Consider the following 20546-nt stretch of genomic DNA (forward strand, 5'->3'; position numbering starts at 1 on the left):
GGGCTTCAGCTTACTAGGTCTAAAGTTTGGCACATCTCATGCTAGTGTTGCTGTTTTTTTGTTGTTTGTTTTTTACTTATGACCGTTAAACGCTTAACACAATCAGCTTTCTTTGCATTAAAAAAAATCTAAACATAGAAAGTTATCCAATTTCAGACACTTTTATCCACTTGCTATAAACAATGTTCTACTGCTTCCTAACATGCATTTTTTTGCCTCTCGACCAAAACCTCGTAGCCATCTGCTGTTACAAACATGTTACTATTAAAAAAAAAAAAAAAAAAAAAAAGTACACAGTGGCTTGGTCCAGTGGAAAAGAACAACTTCCTGGGTTTCACAATCAACAAGAAATAGAAGCACATAAAAAAAAACAATCAAACACTGAAAACATCTGAATTACCTCCTAGACACAGTAAGTAACCAATATTTAAGGAGACAGTTGTTAAGATGTGATAGAACTGCAGACATAAACTTATCTTAAACAGAGATGAGAACAACTATTAATAAAGAACCAGAATTGTAGTTAATACCTTCGGAAAATATAACCTTAATGCATATTTCAATATATAAAAAATTCTGTCTATTAAAACATGCTCCATCTCCCAATACTTAAATTCCACATAGTGCGTGCTGAAGTATAAAGTGCAACAACAAACAAATCGGGGGAAAAAAATCAGTTCAGCATTTAAATGCTAGTTTTAACCCATTTCGAAGACTTTTTCATTTAACGTAACACATCAAGGACCTTTAAAGAGGACTAAATAAAATTGTGTACTCCAAGTAAACATGATATCTCCACATAGACTAAATGAGGCCTGGCCAAAACTACCCTCAAAGAAGGGGACAGATTTGAACTTAACCTTTAACACAAAAAAAAGGGGGGGGGGGGGATGTGATAACCATACATAAATATACAGTAAAATGATGTTTCTGTCTCACAATAATTTTTTTTTTACTTAATTTGTACTCAAAAATAGGGTGTTATTCTTTGGTAAAATTTCACACGTTTTAGAAGGCTTTAAATCTAGATTTTAACTAACCAGTTTTTGTGCAAGATTTCTTGGAAAGATATTAAAAAACATAGAAGGGCTTCACAACACCTTGTCTGTATAAAAGGCCTTTGTTTGGGATGAACCCATAAGTAATAAGTTATCTGAGGCTGTGCTTTGGCTCAGTGGTGTAGGCACAGAGGAAAGAAGAGCAGACATGATGGATGACAGTTCTGTCTTCAAACCATAGCCTCAACCATACACCCAACCTTAGCTAAACGGGCTGCTTGCTGTTCTGAGTCATGTTCTTTTTCATTCTCAGGGAATCTTAAAGTGATAACACTCTGAACCAACTCCAAGGCACCAAGGTCATTGCTGAGCTGAGCCAAGAGCACTGTAATAAAATTATACAGGCCCAAGTCCCATTCAAATCAGTAAACGTCTTTGAACTCACACAGTCCATGTAATCTCTGTCCATTTCCTCTGGCACTGAGTGAAGAAAAAATAGAAAATAATTTAGAAACAGAGATGAGTTTGAAGATAGGTGGAAGAGTGCACAGACTCAGGGCTGCCAGGGCTTTCTGTCTTTGCCACGCTGTTCAGGAATGTGTTTATAGTGACATTTGTCCCCAAAATGACAGCCAGTGGTCCTCCAGAAATAGCACTCGTCTCCATTGACAGGACCCCTACGCCTAGCTCTAGAGGACACACAAAACATACACAATGTAATTTGAACAAAACGGCATAGCTCTTTAAACAAATCACAGTTATGTAAATTAAAAGCTCATTACCCAACAGTCCCTGCAGCCTGTGATGCAGTAGAAACAGGGAATGGTTTCAGGATGCGTCTGTCTGGATACCGGACCACTAACTTTGTGTTTCCTATCAAATGGCCCTGTTAAGTACAAGATGAAATTTTAATTACCATTCACCTAATAAATCTTTATTACTCATGTCCTGCTGTACACTTTTTGAAGTCATGTTGAGAGGCTGCACATGTGACATTGTGGTCAATGGCTATAATCCATCAGGAACTCTGGCCACTGCTGTCGGGAAATTGTGAGTTTGAATCCTGATGATGCCTTCTGGGTTTGAAAGCCAAGGGAGCAAGACTGCCCAAGCTGTCTGGGATATCATTATTCACTTCCCATGAATCAAGAGTGGCAACTGTCAATCATAGCCACCCATGAGCTCATACTGTGAAAAAGGGTAGATGATTTCAGCATAAACTGTTTAAAAAGATGCACTTTCATGTGTCTTGGAGGATGCATGTGCTTGCCTTCTCCTTTGCCTGGTTCTTCATCTGGGACCACTTTTTCAAAGATCTCATGATATTGGTAATACACAAACATCGTTGAAAAATATAAAAGAAGACTCACATTGAGCTTTTCCATAGCACGCGCAGCCATGCTGGCGTTCTTGAAGTTTACAAAAGCACAGAAACGCTCATGGAGCACTCGGATGCTCTCAATTTCTCCATGGCTGGAAAAACATGCAAGAGTTAGTCAACGCAACAACATGTTGGAAAATAAACAAGTGTAATACAGCAAGGCTGAAGAGTCTTGGGGCTCCCGACTTACTTTTTGAAAAGGTCCCACAGGTGCTTCTCAGTCAGTTCTGTGGTTACGTTACCCACCCAGAGAGAAGGGCATGGACTTCTGAGATGGAGGGAGAGACAGAGAGATAATGAGCAAACCCAAGAGACACATGCAATATGCATGCAATAAAGCAAAGTAAATGAAACATTGCAGGCAGCTGTTTTCACTCACCCTGGCTGAAGGAGAGTAGAGTCATTGTTTGCTGCTGTGAAAAGAATTTTATCTGATTATTAATAAACATTTTACCCTTTTTCAGCCCTTTTGATTTCCTGTCTGGTAATCCAGTTTTTTGTGTCTATGGCAATACTGCCCTCAAGTGGCTGAGAGACTAACTGCATGATTCATCTTATTCAATAATTTAGACAGTCTCATTTACCTCTGGCTGCCAGAATAGCTTGTACTGTGCTGTACTTCTCAAGTAAAAGCACACTTTGCTCTTCTTCATATCCAAGATCCTGTTGAACACAAGAAATTTTTTATCTTTAACAGCGTTTTGCACTCAGTCGCATCATCTATGGAGGTTGTTTCTGTTTTCAGCATACCAGAAAATAAACTCTTAATGTCTCAGTAACTATGTAAACATATGTAGACAAATTCTACTCCTTCACACACCATTAACTGCAGCACTTTGCAGTAGAAAAGGTCACTGGCTGCCTCCTCACAGTCTTTATCCAGCTTCAGGACCTGCTCCATAGCTTTCTCAGCCTCACTGTACCTCTAACAGATGGTTACACAGAGTAACCAGAATGTAAATTATTAACACCAAATTATAATTTTGATCAGTAGGACAATAATCGTTTTACCTTAAGGCCCATGAGAGCACTTCCCTTGCGATAGTGCCCTTTAGGCCAGTCAGGAGCCATCTGAATAGATTTGTCAGCATCATCAAGTGCTAGAGAGTACTGCTCCAGACAGTAATAACAATAAGAGCGATTTCCGAAAAACCTGCAATGACACAGGGACAAATAAAAGAATGATGTTTATTATAATAAAAGCTTAAGGATGTAATTACTGTCTATGTGGATTGATGGTACCTGTAGTCCTTTGGGTCACATTTGATAGCTTCTGTAAACATATTTACAGCCTCACTGTACTGCCCGTCATTTACCAGATGGATCCCCTTTTCTGCAACAGAGAGAAAGAAAACCTCAAAGACCAACCATACGAAACAAACAACAAGAAAACAGAAACTTTCCAAAATGAAAAATAACTCTGCTAGTCTGGTCACTGACAAAAGAGCAGACAAAAGGGTTTATTCACAAGTTAATAAACAAAAGGATAAGCACGGCAGTGCTGCAGAGACTAGAAGCAATCTCTGTATATGCTCATCAGATCATATATGGCCATGTACTATTCACAATAATCACTCGATTAGTATGCACTACCAATCCATTACCCATATCACATGAAGCTTGTTCATTCAACACTTTTTCAAGTATCAAAATGCAATTAATACATCTATGAATTCTTTCAGCAGTCTCAGAGTTCAGCTTTAGAATTTAGTGAAGAGTGGGCATTTCAACTCTTCCTCGCGAGATAAAAGACTAAAATTGCAACAATTTATTTTATCATTACATAACTGTAAAACAAAAACCTGTAATACGGTTATAGTTGTAATTTCTCTTAATTTATATTATATACACTACCATTCAAAAGTTTGGGGTCACTTGCAAATTTCTTTGTTTTTGTTTAGAGATTTATTTTCTACATTCTACAACAATACTGGGGATTTCAAAACTATAAAACAACACATGGAATTATGTAATTACGTAACAACAACAAAAACAAAAGTTAGTTGTTATTTTAAGACAGAGATCAGCCTTTTTGTAATAGTTCTTGCAAGAACAGTATTGTCAAGTGCATTCGCAAAATCCGTCAAGCACCATAATGAAACTGGCTCTCATGAAGGCCATCCCAAAAGGGTGAGACCATAACCTACCTCTGCCGCAGACGAGAAGTTCATTTAGTGTAATCAGCCTAAAAAAATAACCAATTAATAGCACCTCAGATTAGAGGCGTTATCAAGTCTTTACAGAGCATAAGTAGCAGACGCATCTCACCATTAACCGTTTAAAGGAAATTAATGCATTTTTTGAACGCTTTCAGCATTCCTTTACATTGTGGAAAGAAATAAAAATCAGGAACGTTTATGGAGTTAGAAAGCGACCCCAAACTTTTGAACGGTAGTGTATATTAAAAGAAATATGTGCTTTATCAATTTGTCCCTGATGCACAAGCATCCCTGAGCTGACATGAATGAAAATCTGGAAAAAAACATCACTTCTATTACCGTGTGCTATACATTTAAAAGTGCAAAAAGTGCAGCAAGTGTGCTGCTGTTACCAAGCTGTCTGTAGCAATTAAAGCCCTAACACTATCAGAGCAACTGCAGTTATAATCCAGCATGGAAAAACTTCTGTATCAAATGTAGTCCAAAGCCATCTTCATGGTTTCTGTGTGGAACCATCTGCACGGATATGACAGTAAAGCGCCTGATTCCACCAATGTGCAGTTATTGTGCTATATTAACCTTAACAAAAATAAAATTTGTGTGTTTATTTACAAATAATCTGGACCTACCTTTCTATTTTATGAGGGACACTGTTTAATAAGTAAACATGGTTGACCTGATTTATTATTACTGTTGGATTTACGATGTGATAGTAGATTTAAAAGCATTAGCTGGGGTAAAAACTAGAGATATTCCGATCAGCATTTTTGAGGCCGATTACCGATTAACGATCAAGATCATGATGTGCGGATTGCCGATCACAGAATGGCAGGGGAATGGGAATCTTTTATCTATAATCTAGCAAAGTTTGCACCATTTGTAGAAATGAAACTAACTCTAAATTAACTTGAAAATTAAATGAAAAAAAAAAAAAGGAAGTATGAGGAAGTCTGGAGTGGCGAGTCTGGAGAGAAGTACGTTAGAGTGGTGCAGGACATGTATGAGAGCTGTAAGACAGTGGTGAGATGTGCTGTAGGTGTGACAAAAGAGTTCAAGGTGAAGGTGGGTCTTTATCAAGGATCGGCTCTAAGCCTCTTTTTGTTTGCTCTGGTGATGGACAGGATGACAGATGAGGTTAGACAGGAGTCTCCATGAACTATGATATTTGCAGATGACATTGTGCTTTGTAGCGAGAGCAGGGAACAGGTGGAAGAAAATTTGGAGAGGTGGACGTATGCTCTGAAAAGCAGAGGAAAGAAGGTTAGCCGCAGTAAGACGGCATACATGTGTGTGAATGAGAGGAACCCAAGAGAAACGGTGAGGATACAGGGAGCGGAGGTAAAGAAGGTGCAGGACTAAGTACTTGGGATCAACGGGCTAGAGCAACAGAGAGTGTGGAAAGGAGGTGAAGAGGCGGACACAGGCAGGTTGGAATGGGTGGAAAAAAGTTTCAGGTGTACGGAAATGAAAGGAAAGGTGTACAGGACAGTGGTGAGACCAGCAATGCTCTACGGCTTAGAGACAGTGGCACTGAAGAAAAGACAGGAGGCAGAGTTGGAGGTAGCAGAGCTGAGGATGTTGAGGTTCTCTTTGGGAGTGACAAGGATGGATAGGATCAAGTATGAATTCATAAGTTCAGTTTTCGAGATAAAGTCAGAGAGGCCAGATTTAGGTGGTTTGGACATGCTCAGGGGAGAGATGGTGAATATATCGGTGGAAGGATGCTTGAGGATGTGAGAGAAAAAGTATACAAAGGATAGGGTTAGATAGAGGCAACCTCTGTGTCGCTGTGGCGACCCCTGAAAGGGAACAGATGAAAGACAAAGAAGAAAAAAAAAAAAGGCTACTGTAGGCCATCTTTCCCAAATAAGGATATATAAATAAAATTATTCCAAACAAAGAGGGGTCAGGCAGACCAACATACATTAAATCAGCTTAATGAGATGTGGCCTCTTAATACACTGATTACAGATTTTATATTATATTATTTATATTATTATTTATTTATATTTATTACTGATTATACTGATTACTGATTCACATCGTTTAAATGCATCATTCACAGTCGGCTTGTTGAGGGATGGGGATGTTGACGGCTTCGGCTGTTTTAGTTTCTCATACTCGGCATATTCAATTGTATGGCGTGTTCTAAGATGTCTAATCATGTTAGTGGAGTTAAAATGCTGTTGCTTGCTTCCACCTTGAGGGATTTCATCACGACATACATTGCAAACGTCTAACTTTACGTCTTTATCGGACACTCCGCTCTGCTGTTGTTTAACTGTGCGCCGTGCATGCACGTGTGAAAAAGTCAGGCAAGTAATTTCCTTCAAGTGATCTGCGCTTTAGGGGTTCGCTGATCAAGCTATTTTTAGCCAATATTGGCCAATCATGATCGGTGGCCAATCAATCGGAGCATCACTAGTAAAAACCCTGTCTCCTCATGTGTTTCCAGACTCAATCAAATCACCTGCACAAGTATATGTATGTAAGTTACAGACCACTTTATTAAAGCAGAGCTGTGCTGTAGTGAGGGTGCTGACAAAGTAGCTAACGTATACACGTAAACAATTTCTAATACAGAGGCACATTCCAATATTCATAAGCACTCCTTTTAATAAAAAAAAAAACCTGTTTAAACATTTACGCCTGATTGTTTTATTATTATTTTACTTTGTGCGTGTGTGTGTACAGTCTGTCTATGTGTGTCTGTAAAACATACCTGTCAGTGAAGCACTTCTCTTAGTCACAGACTCCGATACACTGACCTGAAAGTAAGATCAGCAGTCTCGTTCAGAAAAAAACGTGATGTGCAAAAATGATTTCAGGAAATCTTTACACTGCAGTTTTAAAAAGCAAGCCTGCTGGCTGGATGCTGAAAGCTGCCAGCACATGCTGCTCCTGCAGTGACCATCAGAAGAGATCCATTTTCATCATACTATAACCTACTTCTTGGTTAAAGCAACTGTGAAGATGAGGAATTCTGGAAAATAAGAATTCCTTTAATTACATACTTTTTCTTCTTTTACGTGCTTTTTCTTCTTTTACGGTATTCGTATATACCTGTTTAATGGATTTTTCTCATTAATCTTTTCTTTATGTTAACAAAACACCACAAAGAGTATTACATAAGGTATACTTGGGATATTGTTGTTCTTGTCCCACAGCCTACCCATAAATAAACCACCATGTACCTGTGATGGTGTTCTGCAGGTTTTAACATTTGAACTAAATAAGTCTACAAATAAAAATGTAAATATTAATGAGTAATTATTCATGGTCACTCCAGATCCATGAGATGGAAATCCAGTTACAGCTCCTCTGCTGTGACCTTTAAACAGAATAAGGTACTTACTGTCTTGACTGATTATACACTATGATGCAACATCAGCTGCAATAAAATGCAGATCCTTAAATTTGTAATGTTGGAATTACAGCTTCACTGAACTCTTCTGCAAACATTCTGATCGTATGTTTATTACTACAAAGAGTCAACTCACCTCTCTGATTCTTCCCTCATTTTCTTTGTTCTCTTTGGATTTACAGCCTGATTTGGTCTTGGCTTTGGGTCTCAAGTGATTAGCAGCATTGGCAAAAAAGGCACTGCTCACGTCCCACTCTGGCTCCTGAAGAAGAGAAATTGAAAGTGCCAAGTATAATAAGGGCTTGTTGCACCACACTGTAATTTGAGTCCATTCCTAATCTCGCTTCCAACAAGTGTGCTTTGGACAGCTTCATAGAGCTACTGTAACTGATATGTATCGCACCTCCTCACAGGAGGAAGCTGACAGCTGTTGGTTTCCTTTGTTTCCTGATGCCAGTGGCGGTGTGGCACTGCCCTTACATGAAGGACATTCTTTCTCCAACTCTTTTTCACCCAGTTCCATCAGCTTCTCCTTAATTTGCTCCTCATCAATGTCAGAGCCACTATCCTCCAGCTCCGAATCAACACCTGCATGCTCTTCCGCCAGCTGAGAAAAGAGGGGGAAAAAAATCATGATAACGCATCACGATTTAATACAGAAATACAACCATTTCCTGAAGCCATTTCAGACACTAAAGTGAATGTTAAAGTGAAAAGAAACAGCTGTTTACCTCTACAATGTGCTCATTTTTACCACGCTCAAGTTTCTTTCGCTCTTTTTGACGCTGGAGAGAAAATGAAAAATATTAATAGGGAAACATGACGTCTCTTGATCAAAATCTCTGATATTGTATTTTGTCCAAGCATCTAGCTAACCTTTCTTTTAGCTCTTCGTCTTTCAGCTCTCCTTCTGGCTTTCTCCTCTTCACTGAGGCCCTCTTCTCCATTCATGCCATTCTGAAACACACACAAACATGCTCAGTTGCTTTTGCAAAAAGAATCAGCCAAACTAAATTCTCTTGTCCACCCACAGAAAACTGTGGAAAGCAGCATTTCCTGCACCTGAGAGAGTACATCCTGACTGTGGTCAGACGTCGCACCAGTCTCCATTTTCTCAGGGATCTGGTCAGTTGAGCCTATGGTGGAGTTGCAGAAAACATTTTTAGCATATTTTTAAAACCGAATAAAAATTCAGCACCAGCCAACAATGAAAGTTTATTATAGAAAGCCAAATCAGAGAAAATACTACTGTAGGATTAAAAGGAAAGCAGTAAAGCAAGAGGTCCCGTGACACCAGGAGGGAAGCATATCCACTTTCACAAAAGCAGAAGTGGGGACAAGGCCTTGCTGTGAAGCTTGCAGTCATGTCCAAAAGGATGTTCTGTCTTTTTCCCTGTGATTATATGTAAACATTTTATTGAACCAGTCTTATATCTGCATGAGACTTTAGCACAAATATCTACTATACTGTAAGCAATTAGGAGATTAAATAAACTTTCACAGTTTAAATAAAGACCAAACAAACTAACAGCCCCAGGGTACAATTACTGGTAATGTGCCCTCAATTCCAACACTAAAGTTCAGTTTCTTGTATTTCAGGAACTGCTATAAAGATATTTCAGCTCAAGGGTATATTGAAAATCAGCCTAAACGCTGGCAATGTTCAACAGGTCTAAACTTAACCAAGACTAATACTTTGAGGAGATGGCACTTTACGTAAAACAAACAGAATCATCTTGAACTTTGAGGACATATGGAGTGTGCTTTCCATTATATTTGTTTAAAGCTTAACACCGGTCCGGAAAAACTCCCTCAGTGAGCCATCTGAAAACAAGATGTCCTTTCCATGATAACTGCTTACTTACCATCATCCTTGTATGAGGCAATAAAAAAATTGCACAGAATGAGGAAAGCACTGTCTGCTTCATTTAAAAAAAAAAAAAAAAACTGCCTGGTTACATAAATTGGCACAGCCTTAAGAATGACACAAATAATCTAAAACACCACATTACACATGTATAGAGCATAACCATATCTTACAAACAGAACTAAAACCAGAGAAATTTATCTAAAATAGGTCACGTTTGATAAAACTGCCAACTCAGACATGGGACAAACCACACAAATTTGACTAATCTCACTTGCTACTGTGACACCTAATGAGAAAGAGAAGGACAAGGGCGCAGGTGAGTTGGTCCTCAAAGGACAGAGGTGAGTAAGAAAGGATCATCTCATCTAGGGCTAAGCAACTAATCAAAACCGACATTCAGAACCTCTAATCAACATAATCTTGCCCATGCCATTCGTTTTGATTCTGTTAACACTTTCACTTTTTTTCACTTTTTTTTTATTTGAGGTCATATCACTCAGCACCAGTCTCATCCCAATTTAAACTGAGCGCTGATCCAAACCAACATGTTCACATGCTAAAGCGGCCACGTCCATGTGAAATAAACTGCTCGTTATTTCGAGACCAAATCTAACAAGAAAATACCAAACTTTTTATTACCGAAGAACTACACGCCAATAGCTGTGGCTGGGAGGTGAGTCATCAGGAATGCAGACTGCGACCAGCAGCTTCTTGATCTTTAACCTGCATTCGCAGAGCTTTTGAACAGCATTTCAGAAACATGCATGACACACTGTGCATATGACATACAACAAAGCACTGTGTAAAGTCACATGATCATTTTAGCAACAGCATACCAAAGCTTGTCTCATGGTATGAACTAATAAGGCTTCAAACCACAAAGCTGAAAGTTTTTTCCTCTTACATTCCATGTACAAAATGACAACGAAAAGCATTTGTCAATCAGTCACATAGAAACAAAACAGGAAAGAGATTACATGCCAACAAGTGACTAAGTAGAACAGTGGTGTTTAATTTATGAACCATGTATGAAATCCAAATTATAAGGTAGTGCCTTAATACAGTAAATTTAATACAGTATAAATGAATGTCACCTAAATATACGAAAACACATTTTATTTTCATTTGACTGAAACATTCCACATTATACAACAATAACTTTATATGAACCACATACACTGTCATTATAAACGCTTAGCAGCACAAAACAATACAAAACCTGTGCATTAGAATGTGACCAAATTAGACAAAGGCAGCTTTTACTGGCATGACTCACGAGGAGGCATGGCTGAAGCACAGGGCTTTCCCTTTCTGCAAATACTAAGGCCTGCTCTTAGAGTCATGTATGCCTCTGTAGCATTGGATCCGTCTTTGAGTCCTGTGTTCTTCACTAGAAAATATGATCTTAGCAATCGCTGCAGAGATTTTTTTTTTTTTAGCTTGGAGTGAATCAGCAAAGAACAGTTATCAGAATGCAGCAGAGAGCTTGCTCAGTGCTTTGCTTTGTGTTTTCATTTATTTTTGAAGACCGACACAGCAGGGTCATTTCTATACACTTATCGCCAATGTGTTTCACACAAGGTAAATTCATTCAAACATTTCAGTCATATTGTTATTTTGTATTCCAGAAATGTCAAATTATATTATTGTCTGGCACATATCACTAGATGTGCATACGAATTATATTTGCACAAAAAACTTACAGGGTGGATCTTGGTATTTTATTCTATATCCAATTCTAAAACCTTTGGGATTTTCAAAACCTATAATATTTATAATCTTATTCAAAAGGAAAGTTCTCAAACCTGTCTGGTCAATCTCTGTTGACATCTCTCATCAACAAGGAATTTCTGCGTGCAGTAATGTCATTCACTGAATGCTGTCTTCTTTATTGCACCATTAGAAATACACTAGAGACTTGTAGAGAGAGAGTGTAGAGTTTCCCCACACAGAGTATACTTGGGTGAGCTGCCCAAGTATATCGACAGCTGCCTAAGCATATTTGCCAAACATTTAAATCTGTCCATCCATTATTGCAGACAGTTTTCTCTCACGCTAGCAGTGTAAACAGGTACAGCATCGATAGCACCAAAACAGTATACTGAAAACTAGTTAATGCAGCTGATGCCAGCTGCAGAATAAAAGAATAAGTTTAACTGATGGTCGCACATGCTCTGCAGAGAAACACAGTCACGTGCCATGAACAGGCTCTCCTTAAAAACTACACAGGGGGATTAACACTTAAACCTCAAGCAGCACAGATGCATGCGACTGGACAGACTTAATTTTTTTTTTTAATATACAGAGGTTCAGCCGAGGTGTTAACGAGTAGGTTTCAGCCATCACAATGTGCATTTGGGTTTTCTTACATGTCATGTAGAACCAAAGTTATCATAACTTTTAAAATGTGTAAATTATACTGTTCCCGGGATATGTGAATGCGTAATTATTATTATCATTAGTTCACAGAAACAAGCAAAAACTTCAGTAAAAACACATTATCTTATGAATCTATGCTATTTCTTTGCCTATGTGACTATTTTTTTTTTACATTTTTAAATTAAATCATTATTATATAGTTCAGTAGATCAATAGATCATTATTAATTCAGTTCATCATATTGCCCAGGTCGTGCTGGAAAAAAGGAGAGGTCACTCTATAGTGCATAATCCTGAGCCCCCAGGAGATAAGCTATTATAAAATACTCAAACCAGTCCATATGTCATCGACAATCATGCCATAAAAATAATAAGGCTCAAATTGCATTATTTTATGCACTGCACTGAATGATAACTGCATGAGTGCATAGGTGTTGGGTGTTCCTGACAAAGTGCTCATGAATGCATAAGTGTTGGGTGTTCCTGATGAATGGCTAAATGAACATATGGGTGCGATGATCAGGTGTCCAAAACACTTTTGCCAATAATGATAGTTTCCTAAATATGATCTGTTAGACGAGGTTTTTGGCAGAATAGCCCAATTTTGGTCGCATGATGATTTTTCATTCATTATTCTTGAGGATTCAGGCATGAGTGGTGTGATGGGCCATATTCAACTAAACTTTCCAAACATCACATAGGTAGTGCTTAAAAACTTTTTTTCATTATGTCAATACTACAAATTACCCTGTAGCTCAGTTATTTGTGCACATACTCTGTTTATGTAAAGTTGCCCTACTGATTCATTGCACGCCTAACCACTACATCCGACAGGTTTCTCCAAACCACCAGACAGATGCTGTATCATCTGTTTTTATTGCATAGATTCTTCCCTCTTTAGTGCGAGAACATTGTGAAGCCACATGATATATTTTGTAAGCAAGTGCCCTCAAGTTATGACACTAACATGCCATGCTATTACTCTAACCATTGAACTGTTGTATTTGTAACATGCTTGTCATCTTGCATGATGTCTGATTCCAGTTTACATTACGTCATAAAAAAAAAAAAAAAAAACAGAACAAAGTAAACTATTTTCCACAATCATTTCAGACAATGAAAAACACGGAATCCACCTTCTTGAAATCACCAAATGCAGCAGACATTCAATATATAAATTACAATCTCTCCGTATTCCAGTATCTATTTTGCTACACTCTGTATTTGAGAACTCATCTGAAAGGAAAAACACCATTCAACTAATTACAGGCATTTCAACAGTTAAAATGCAGAACAAAATCTTGTCCTTAAACCAAAGACTTCTGCCAAATCTGAAACTTAGGGCCATTTACCATTTCTGCTAATTTCAGTGTTATTTGTATTTTTTGTGTAAAAACCTAGTTCCTGGTTGAACATCATGTAATCCACACTGCAACATTAATTAAGTGCACAATCATACAAATATAGATATTCCGAAGTATAACTGCATTAGGTTGATACATTTTGTGATGGTACCACTAACCTATGCAGCACAGCTGACATTCTAACTGTTTATGCAACAAATAGGTCACAGTTGTTAATTTTAAGTGATTTTTAATGTTATGGTGTCATGTTTTTGCATTCTGTACAGTCTTATGCGTCCCATCTATCTATCTATCTATCTATCTATCTATCTGCATACATACTGTAAACTTTTTATAGTTACAGTAGAAACCAATAATTCACAGGAACTGTATGGTGGATGGCTCACATATTCAAAGTAAAAGAGGTGCAGTGATTAAACAATTTATGTTTAATTGTTTATATAGTAAAGCTTTGTGTAAGATAATGTTTATTCAACAGAGCAGGAGTGTCCACTCAACTGTGTATGTTTTCCAAGATGGGAGGCTTTAGAACTGAACCCTTACTTGCCAAACTGCATTGCATTGTTTTTTTGTTCATTTCAAACATTCAACTCACTTGTCTGGAGATATTCCACTTAACAAGTCATGGATGTTCTACAATACTACTGTATACACTAGGGTAAGTACCAGTCGTTGATGGGAAAAAAGTTTGTAGAAACAGTTAAAAGTGATATTATCGTTTAAGGTTGAAGCCCATGTACATGTCTGTTTTGGATTTCAGAACTCTCCACCTAACTTATTAATCTGAAGAAAATTTAAGGTTGAATATCTACCGCCGTTTTTACAAAACGTTGTACTTATTTCGTCGTCAGCCAAATGCACTCCCTGTTTGGTAATCAGAGAGTGAATCACAGAAGAGAAATTAAAGAAATAGTTTGGATAAAGTTCTTTTTAAAAACGAGTCCAGTGCATCAAGATTCATTTATACCACTTTAGCGCTGTTATTTCATAATAATTTATCCTCGTAAAAAATATTCAGTTTAGCTTTTCTGAATAATACCCATTGATGCAGGTGTTTGTTTACACTAAGCGAGTAGCTTATTAGTTGCTTATTTTAAAGTAGATTATTAAACACAGTGCATAACTGTTCATAATATTGCATTTACTCACAATTTTGCTTTCAGTTATGTCCAGCGGTTGATTTACAGTTTGAAGCATGCATTTTCGAAACTTTTGAATCCGGTGCTTGACTGCTCATAACGCTCTACTGCTCATAACCCTTACATGGAACATTTTGATTTATTTTATCTTCAGGCATAATTTGAAGGACTGGAAAGTTTCATTAAATTCTGTTCAGTTCTGTTTTTTTTTTTTATTGAACTTTATAATCCTTGAGGGAAATTGCTTCTTCGCATATCCCAGCGTAACTGGGGTCAGAGCGTAGGGCACTGCCATGATACAGCGCCCCTGGAGCAGTTAGGGTTAAGGACCTTGCTCAAGGGCCCAACAGTGGCAACCTGGTGGAGCTGGGGATCAAACGCTGATCTTCTGATCAGTAACTTAGTGCCTTAACCCTTTAAGCTACCATTGCCCCTAAAACACAATTTCGAGCCAGCCAGGAGTCGAACCTAGAATCTTCTGATCTGTAGTCAGAGGCGTTATCCATTGCGCCATTGGCCCGATATTTTGCATGATGCTTTGATGAAATCTGGCTGGACAGGGATACAGAAGAATTTTATAAGACTGTTTTCAGGTCATCCAATGTATAAAACTTAAAGATATCATTAAAAGATCGAGTTCTGACAAATGTACAGACAAAACCTCTTTTTGCTTATACAGGTAGTACAAAGTCTCATTACAAAACTTATTTAATTGGCAAATTACTGGCTGTGGTATAAAAGAACTAACAAACTTTGTCCTTGTAAGGATGTCAGGCCACATAACTATAATCGTTATAAATTTCCTTTAACTCCATGACCTGTCATGTTTTATTTCTAATCTGGCACAGCGTCCCCAGTGTTTCCCACAGGTCTGAAATATACAGTGGTAGCCAGCAGAATGGGCCGAGAATACCTGCCAGCACTAAAGTGGTTCACCAGAATTAACAAATACATATGACCTTTTTTTATATTTATGTAAATATATTAATTTTATATTTTAGATATTCAGCCTACTTACTCTACCCCCATCTACCCACATGTAAAGAGAAAGATGAAGTAAAAAAAAAAAAAAAAAAAAAAGCCCTTAAAAACCAGAGCAGTTTTAGCCCTTTTTCACTACTATGTTTTAATAAATATATATACAGGATTCACCGGGGAAAAATGTTACTCTGCAGCAGGCATCCACTGCATTTACTGCCTTTTAGTTCACCGCTCTCGTGGTAGCAGAATAAACAGGTACGCGAGCATGACAGGGAACTGTCTGCTACTAGTTAATCAGTTGCGGATCGCATCGTTCTCCTGGACAGATTTTTAAAAAGGGTGAGCAAATATAGTAGGTCGGCCCGTGGGCAACACTAGCGTAAATAAAAAAAAAATATATATATATATATATATATATATATATATATATTTTTTTTTTTTTTTTGCACAGTGAGTATAAAGTACACAAAAAGCATGGCAAGCAGGCACCAAATGGCATTGAATCAATATTAGTTCATCACACAAAAGCACAAGGTATGTGCAAGCAGTCATTTTACACTTGCTTGGAGGAAGCAACTTTCGTTTGCTACATGCTATTCACAGATGCTATACATTAACTTAAATATTGATACCTTCTTACACCATTTGTACTAGCAACAGGCCAATTAAAAAAAACTTTGAAATTTTGATTTTAGAAATTTAGATAAGCAACAAACATGACTGAAAGGCTCCAGAAGTTACCATTTTTGCTTATCCATTAAAGTTCAGTTGTCAAATTCAGTGTTTATATATAGATTTTTTTACTTGTCACTTAAGCAATATCGCATGAGAGGGAGTGCTGTTGTGATTAATATCATCACACCTATGATGTGTTCAATGCCAAAGACATCACGGTCATGCAGATGTCCAGCACAACTTCAAGTGTGGTATTAATTTGATATAACAGTTTCACCAGCACCATTATCAACAAATTATGATTTGTTTTTTTATCATTTGTTTAGCTCCACTAACCACAACCAACCCTGGTAGCAGTTTTAAGTCCTTAATAAACAAACAAATAAATAAATAATTCTTGCAGAAGGGGCTTCCATGACTGGTTTTGAAACTCAGAATTTGAGTCTGAACTATTTGTTGTATAATATCACTTTTCAAAGATGAAAAGAACCATGAACAGATGCAAGAGATTAATTTTGAACTTGTAATGGGCAAGAAAATGAACAGGCTACTTCTACCTCTTTAACATCTAACGCATTTTTCTGTACACACCATGTTGTCACTAATTAGACAAAAGAGAGTAAATGAACTGAAAACTCTTTTTTTAAAAATTCTTCCCTTTCTGACTTATTATCTATAACTGTATAACTACTCAGTGCTTAGATGAGCTTCCATCAGCTAAATCAATTACTAAAGTGGATGTGATAGCATAAACCACAACAGAGAACATGCTACAGTTGAACTACAGGCATTTTCATAAACTGAATGCTTTGCTGCAATATATTTACAGTTTGGCATGCTGAAATACTTTGCTGTGTCTGTTGACTACCCACATTTTAGAAAAACTCCAGAGGGCTTTACCCTTTTCTTTCCTTCATCATACTGCCTTTGTGCTACTGGATAGGACCCACAAGCATGGCATCATGAGACAGTATCAGATAGCACTAGAATACTGGTAGGATACAAGAAACATGCATTTAAAAAAAATAAAATAAAAAAGGCTGAATACAAGATAGTGAAAAAAGCTTGTACACAAGCACAAGAATTTCTGAATTCCAGGGGTTTCTGTTCTCACAATGAGCTTCTAAGAAAAGATCTAAACAATTGTGGTTGCTGGGCCTTGGCTATTAGAAATGTGTCTGGCTGATGTCTGTGCCCCTAGTTAATGATGACACAGCCTTTAACTCAGATCTTAAATCAGCTCATATGTTGGGAAAATACACATATTTAAAACTTGCATGGTGTACAGCTGGGTGATTTTTACTAGCGTGTTGAACAAAACAAGACACTGTAAATTAATAAGAAATATCTGTGATTAACACCACCATGGGATATCGGTTCTTTTAGTATGAGCTATGGAGGTCGGTGCATGCTAGATACTGGATGAAACTACTTAATTATCATTAGGACAACTGTAACAGCTTTTGAAATGTTCTGTGATTATTTCAAGTATTAGAGCTTCATGTTTGCAGACCCAAATAGAAAGAATAGCTGGGTTACATCAATCTGCAATGTACCTTGCCACCTTGCTGGTCTGCTGTTAAAGGTTGTTGACCTGCTAAATATTTTCAAATACTGCAATAAAATCAGAAATAGTTTGGAGTTATGCTTTGTTTAAAGATTTTTTTTCTTTATACCCTCTGAGACGTACATACAATTAAATGATCATTTGTGTTCTTTGGCAATGATTATGATGTGCCAAAATATATAGCAGTATGAGGGGGAAAAATTTGTGTCTTATGTTACACATACAATGTTTAGTACAGCTTATAGCGAAGTCACTTAACTAATACATCTCACAACTAGTTACAGTCACTCATCGTTTATACTGCTTTATCCTTTACGTTACATTGGGTCTCGGGGGAGCTAACTACCTGAACTCCATATAACTACCTGAACATTAATTAACATCAACTGTTATACTGAACTGCCTGCCACTTAACACACAGTATAAATGCAGATCAATCCCTGCTATCTGTTATCACCCAAATGAGGATGGGTTCCCTGTTGAGTCTGGTTCCTGTCAAGGTTTCTTCCTATTGCCATCTCAGGTGTTTTTCCTTGCCACTTTCACCCTCGGCTTGCTCATCAGAGACTATCTGACCATTTCGATTTATACACATTCCATACAAACTTAAATAATTAAATAAAATTAAATAAATTAAATAAAATCGGTAAAAAAGAAAATTTAATTAAATTGAATCCTATCCAAGGGACAAAAGGCACGAGGAGGGGTACACCCTGGACAGGGTGGCCATCCATCGCAGGGCACTCACACACAACAGGCAATTTGGGAACACCAATTAGCCTAACACGCATTTGTCTTTGCACTGTTGGAGGAAACCAGAGCACCCAGAGGAAACCTACCAAGCATGGGAAGAACATGCAAACATGCGCACAGACCCGAGGTGGAAATCGAACCCGCACCATGGAGGTGCAAGGGACCAGTGCGACAGTAAGCGACCATGCATAAAATAGCTGATATGGGTTAACTTAAGCACTTTATATAAAATAATAAACAAAATGAATAATGAAAAATTAAAGGGAAAAAAGTGTGTGTTCTGAATCCTTCTTGATTGCATCAGAAAAGACTAAGAGTTGTGCTAAAATATTCAAGTTTTAAACTGATGTTTATTTGCAAGGTTTTGTTGGCGTTATTTACTGATTTGTCAAACATTTTTTCTTATTTTCATTGATAAATTATTGAACTCGTTCTGTTGTACACAGTAAATTCGAAGCCTCATAGCTCATGTTTGAGTTAAGATGTTATCTTTACACCCGTGTCATTATGTCTGATTGTAATGGCAGTGTAAGGCTCAAAGTGTTCTTCAAAATTCCTTTTTTTTTATTTTACCCTCGAAGTCTGGCGGCGGTTTTCACGGATTTACCCAATGCAAATTAATTTTCGGGTAGTTTGTTTGTCTGCTTCCAATAAAAGGATTTTTGACGTACATATTCACTCACAGACTAATAAATCCAGATTGAAATAAAACAGCGTTGAGGCTTGGTGGTTTGTGGTCCGAGCTTATCGCGTCTGTTGCATTTCAGGGGAATTCATTGATCTGAACGCGGCGTGGAACTCAACCGCACCTCGTCGCAAATATACTGCCAGCCAGGGACTAGCGCCTCTCCAGCAGCTGCTGCAGGCTTCGCACCATCTAGCGTTACAACGCAGCTCATCCACAACACGGCGGAAAACAAGCGCCAACTCGGCGCTTTAGCTTATAAGCCGAGAGAGAACTTTATCAGGCGAAATATGACAGAAGCAGAGGGTAAATGAAAGCGGCTGCTCTGGCTGTCTTCAGCACAGCGTGGAAAAAAAAGAAGTTTGCCAAAGTAAGCGAAAAAGTTCCTAAAGGTCTTGAGACTTACCACTCCCCAACCCCAGCAACCGGCAAATGTTGAACCTCATCAGCGCAACCATCCAACATTATTTATTTAAATGAAAATATTCATCCATTCAGTCGACTGTAGCCGCGAGCTTCAAAGCAAGCTACACAACACCGCACTAAAACTTCTATAGGTAGTAATGGTTGGTGCTTTGCTTCCTGAGCATCGGCACAGTTTGGCTCCGCCCCCTGTGCGTCTTAAAGGGATCGGTGCCCGTCTTTGCCTGTGTGCATATGCGTTTAAAGGAAAGGTTCGGCCAAAATGCTACGTAATAGAAGGCAACAGTTTGTTTTAATGGAGTGGCTCAAAAAAATATGAACAAACAACACGCTGAACAATAGCTTTTTCGTTATCGTTTTTTTTAAATAATAAAAATAACGTTTACTTTCATTTTTAATAGCCTTTCTACTGACAGAAATTACCAGGACTAGTTTGGACAAAATTACATTGTGCAAATTCTGAATATTTTTGTGAACAAGCAAGCAATAAAAATTATTAATATTTGCAGCTATAACAGCTTTCTTCCTGGTAGGTTGTTCACAATATTTCGTGCCTATTTATTCTGTAGAGCATTTATGAGGTCAGGCACTGATGTTGGACGATAAGGCCTGGTTCGAAATCTCGGTTCCAGTTCATCCCAAAGTTGCTTGATGGGGTTGAGGTCAGGGTTCTGTGTGGGCCAGTCAAGTTCTTCCACACCAATCTCTTCAAACCATGTCTTTATAGACCTTGCTTTTTGCGCCCAGTAATGTGGGAATAAAAAAATGCCTTCCTCATACTGTTGCCACAACGTTGAAATTCCACATAG

At 37.9% G+C, this 20546-nt stretch overlaps 1 protein-coding gene across 1 annotated transcript; it reads right to left on the bottom strand.

Moving 5' to 3' along the window:
• Positions 1 to 228: 228 nt before the first annotated feature.
• On the bottom strand, positions 229 to 19906 carry zgc:123010 (uncharacterized protein LOC641500 homolog). Its single transcript, XM_053502924.1, has 16 exons — positions 19721 to 19906; positions 8965 to 9038; positions 8779 to 8859; positions 8634 to 8687; positions 8306 to 8509; positions 8039 to 8164; positions 7261 to 7306; positions 3622 to 3712; positions 3391 to 3532; positions 3200 to 3304; positions 2964 to 3042; positions 2759 to 2792; positions 2570 to 2647; positions 2369 to 2471; positions 1781 to 1884; positions 229 to 1687 (listed from the first exon to the last, which is right to left on the bottom strand). Exons 1-16 carry the CDS (start codon positions 19770 to 19772, stop codon positions 1552 to 1554), a joined length of 1509 nt encoding a protein of 502 aa, XP_053358899.1. The 5' UTR covers positions 19773 to 19906; the 3' UTR covers positions 229 to 1551.
• Between the last annotated feature and the right edge of the window lie 640 nt (positions 19907 to 20546).

The sequence above is a fragment of the Clarias gariepinus genome, chromosome 8 (assembly GCF_024256425.1).
Source record: "Clarias gariepinus isolate MV-2021 ecotype Netherlands chromosome 8, CGAR_prim_01v2, whole genome shotgun sequence".
In the NCBI taxonomy this organism is placed as follows: Eukaryota; Metazoa; Chordata; class Actinopteri; order Siluriformes; family Clariidae; genus Clarias; species Clarias gariepinus.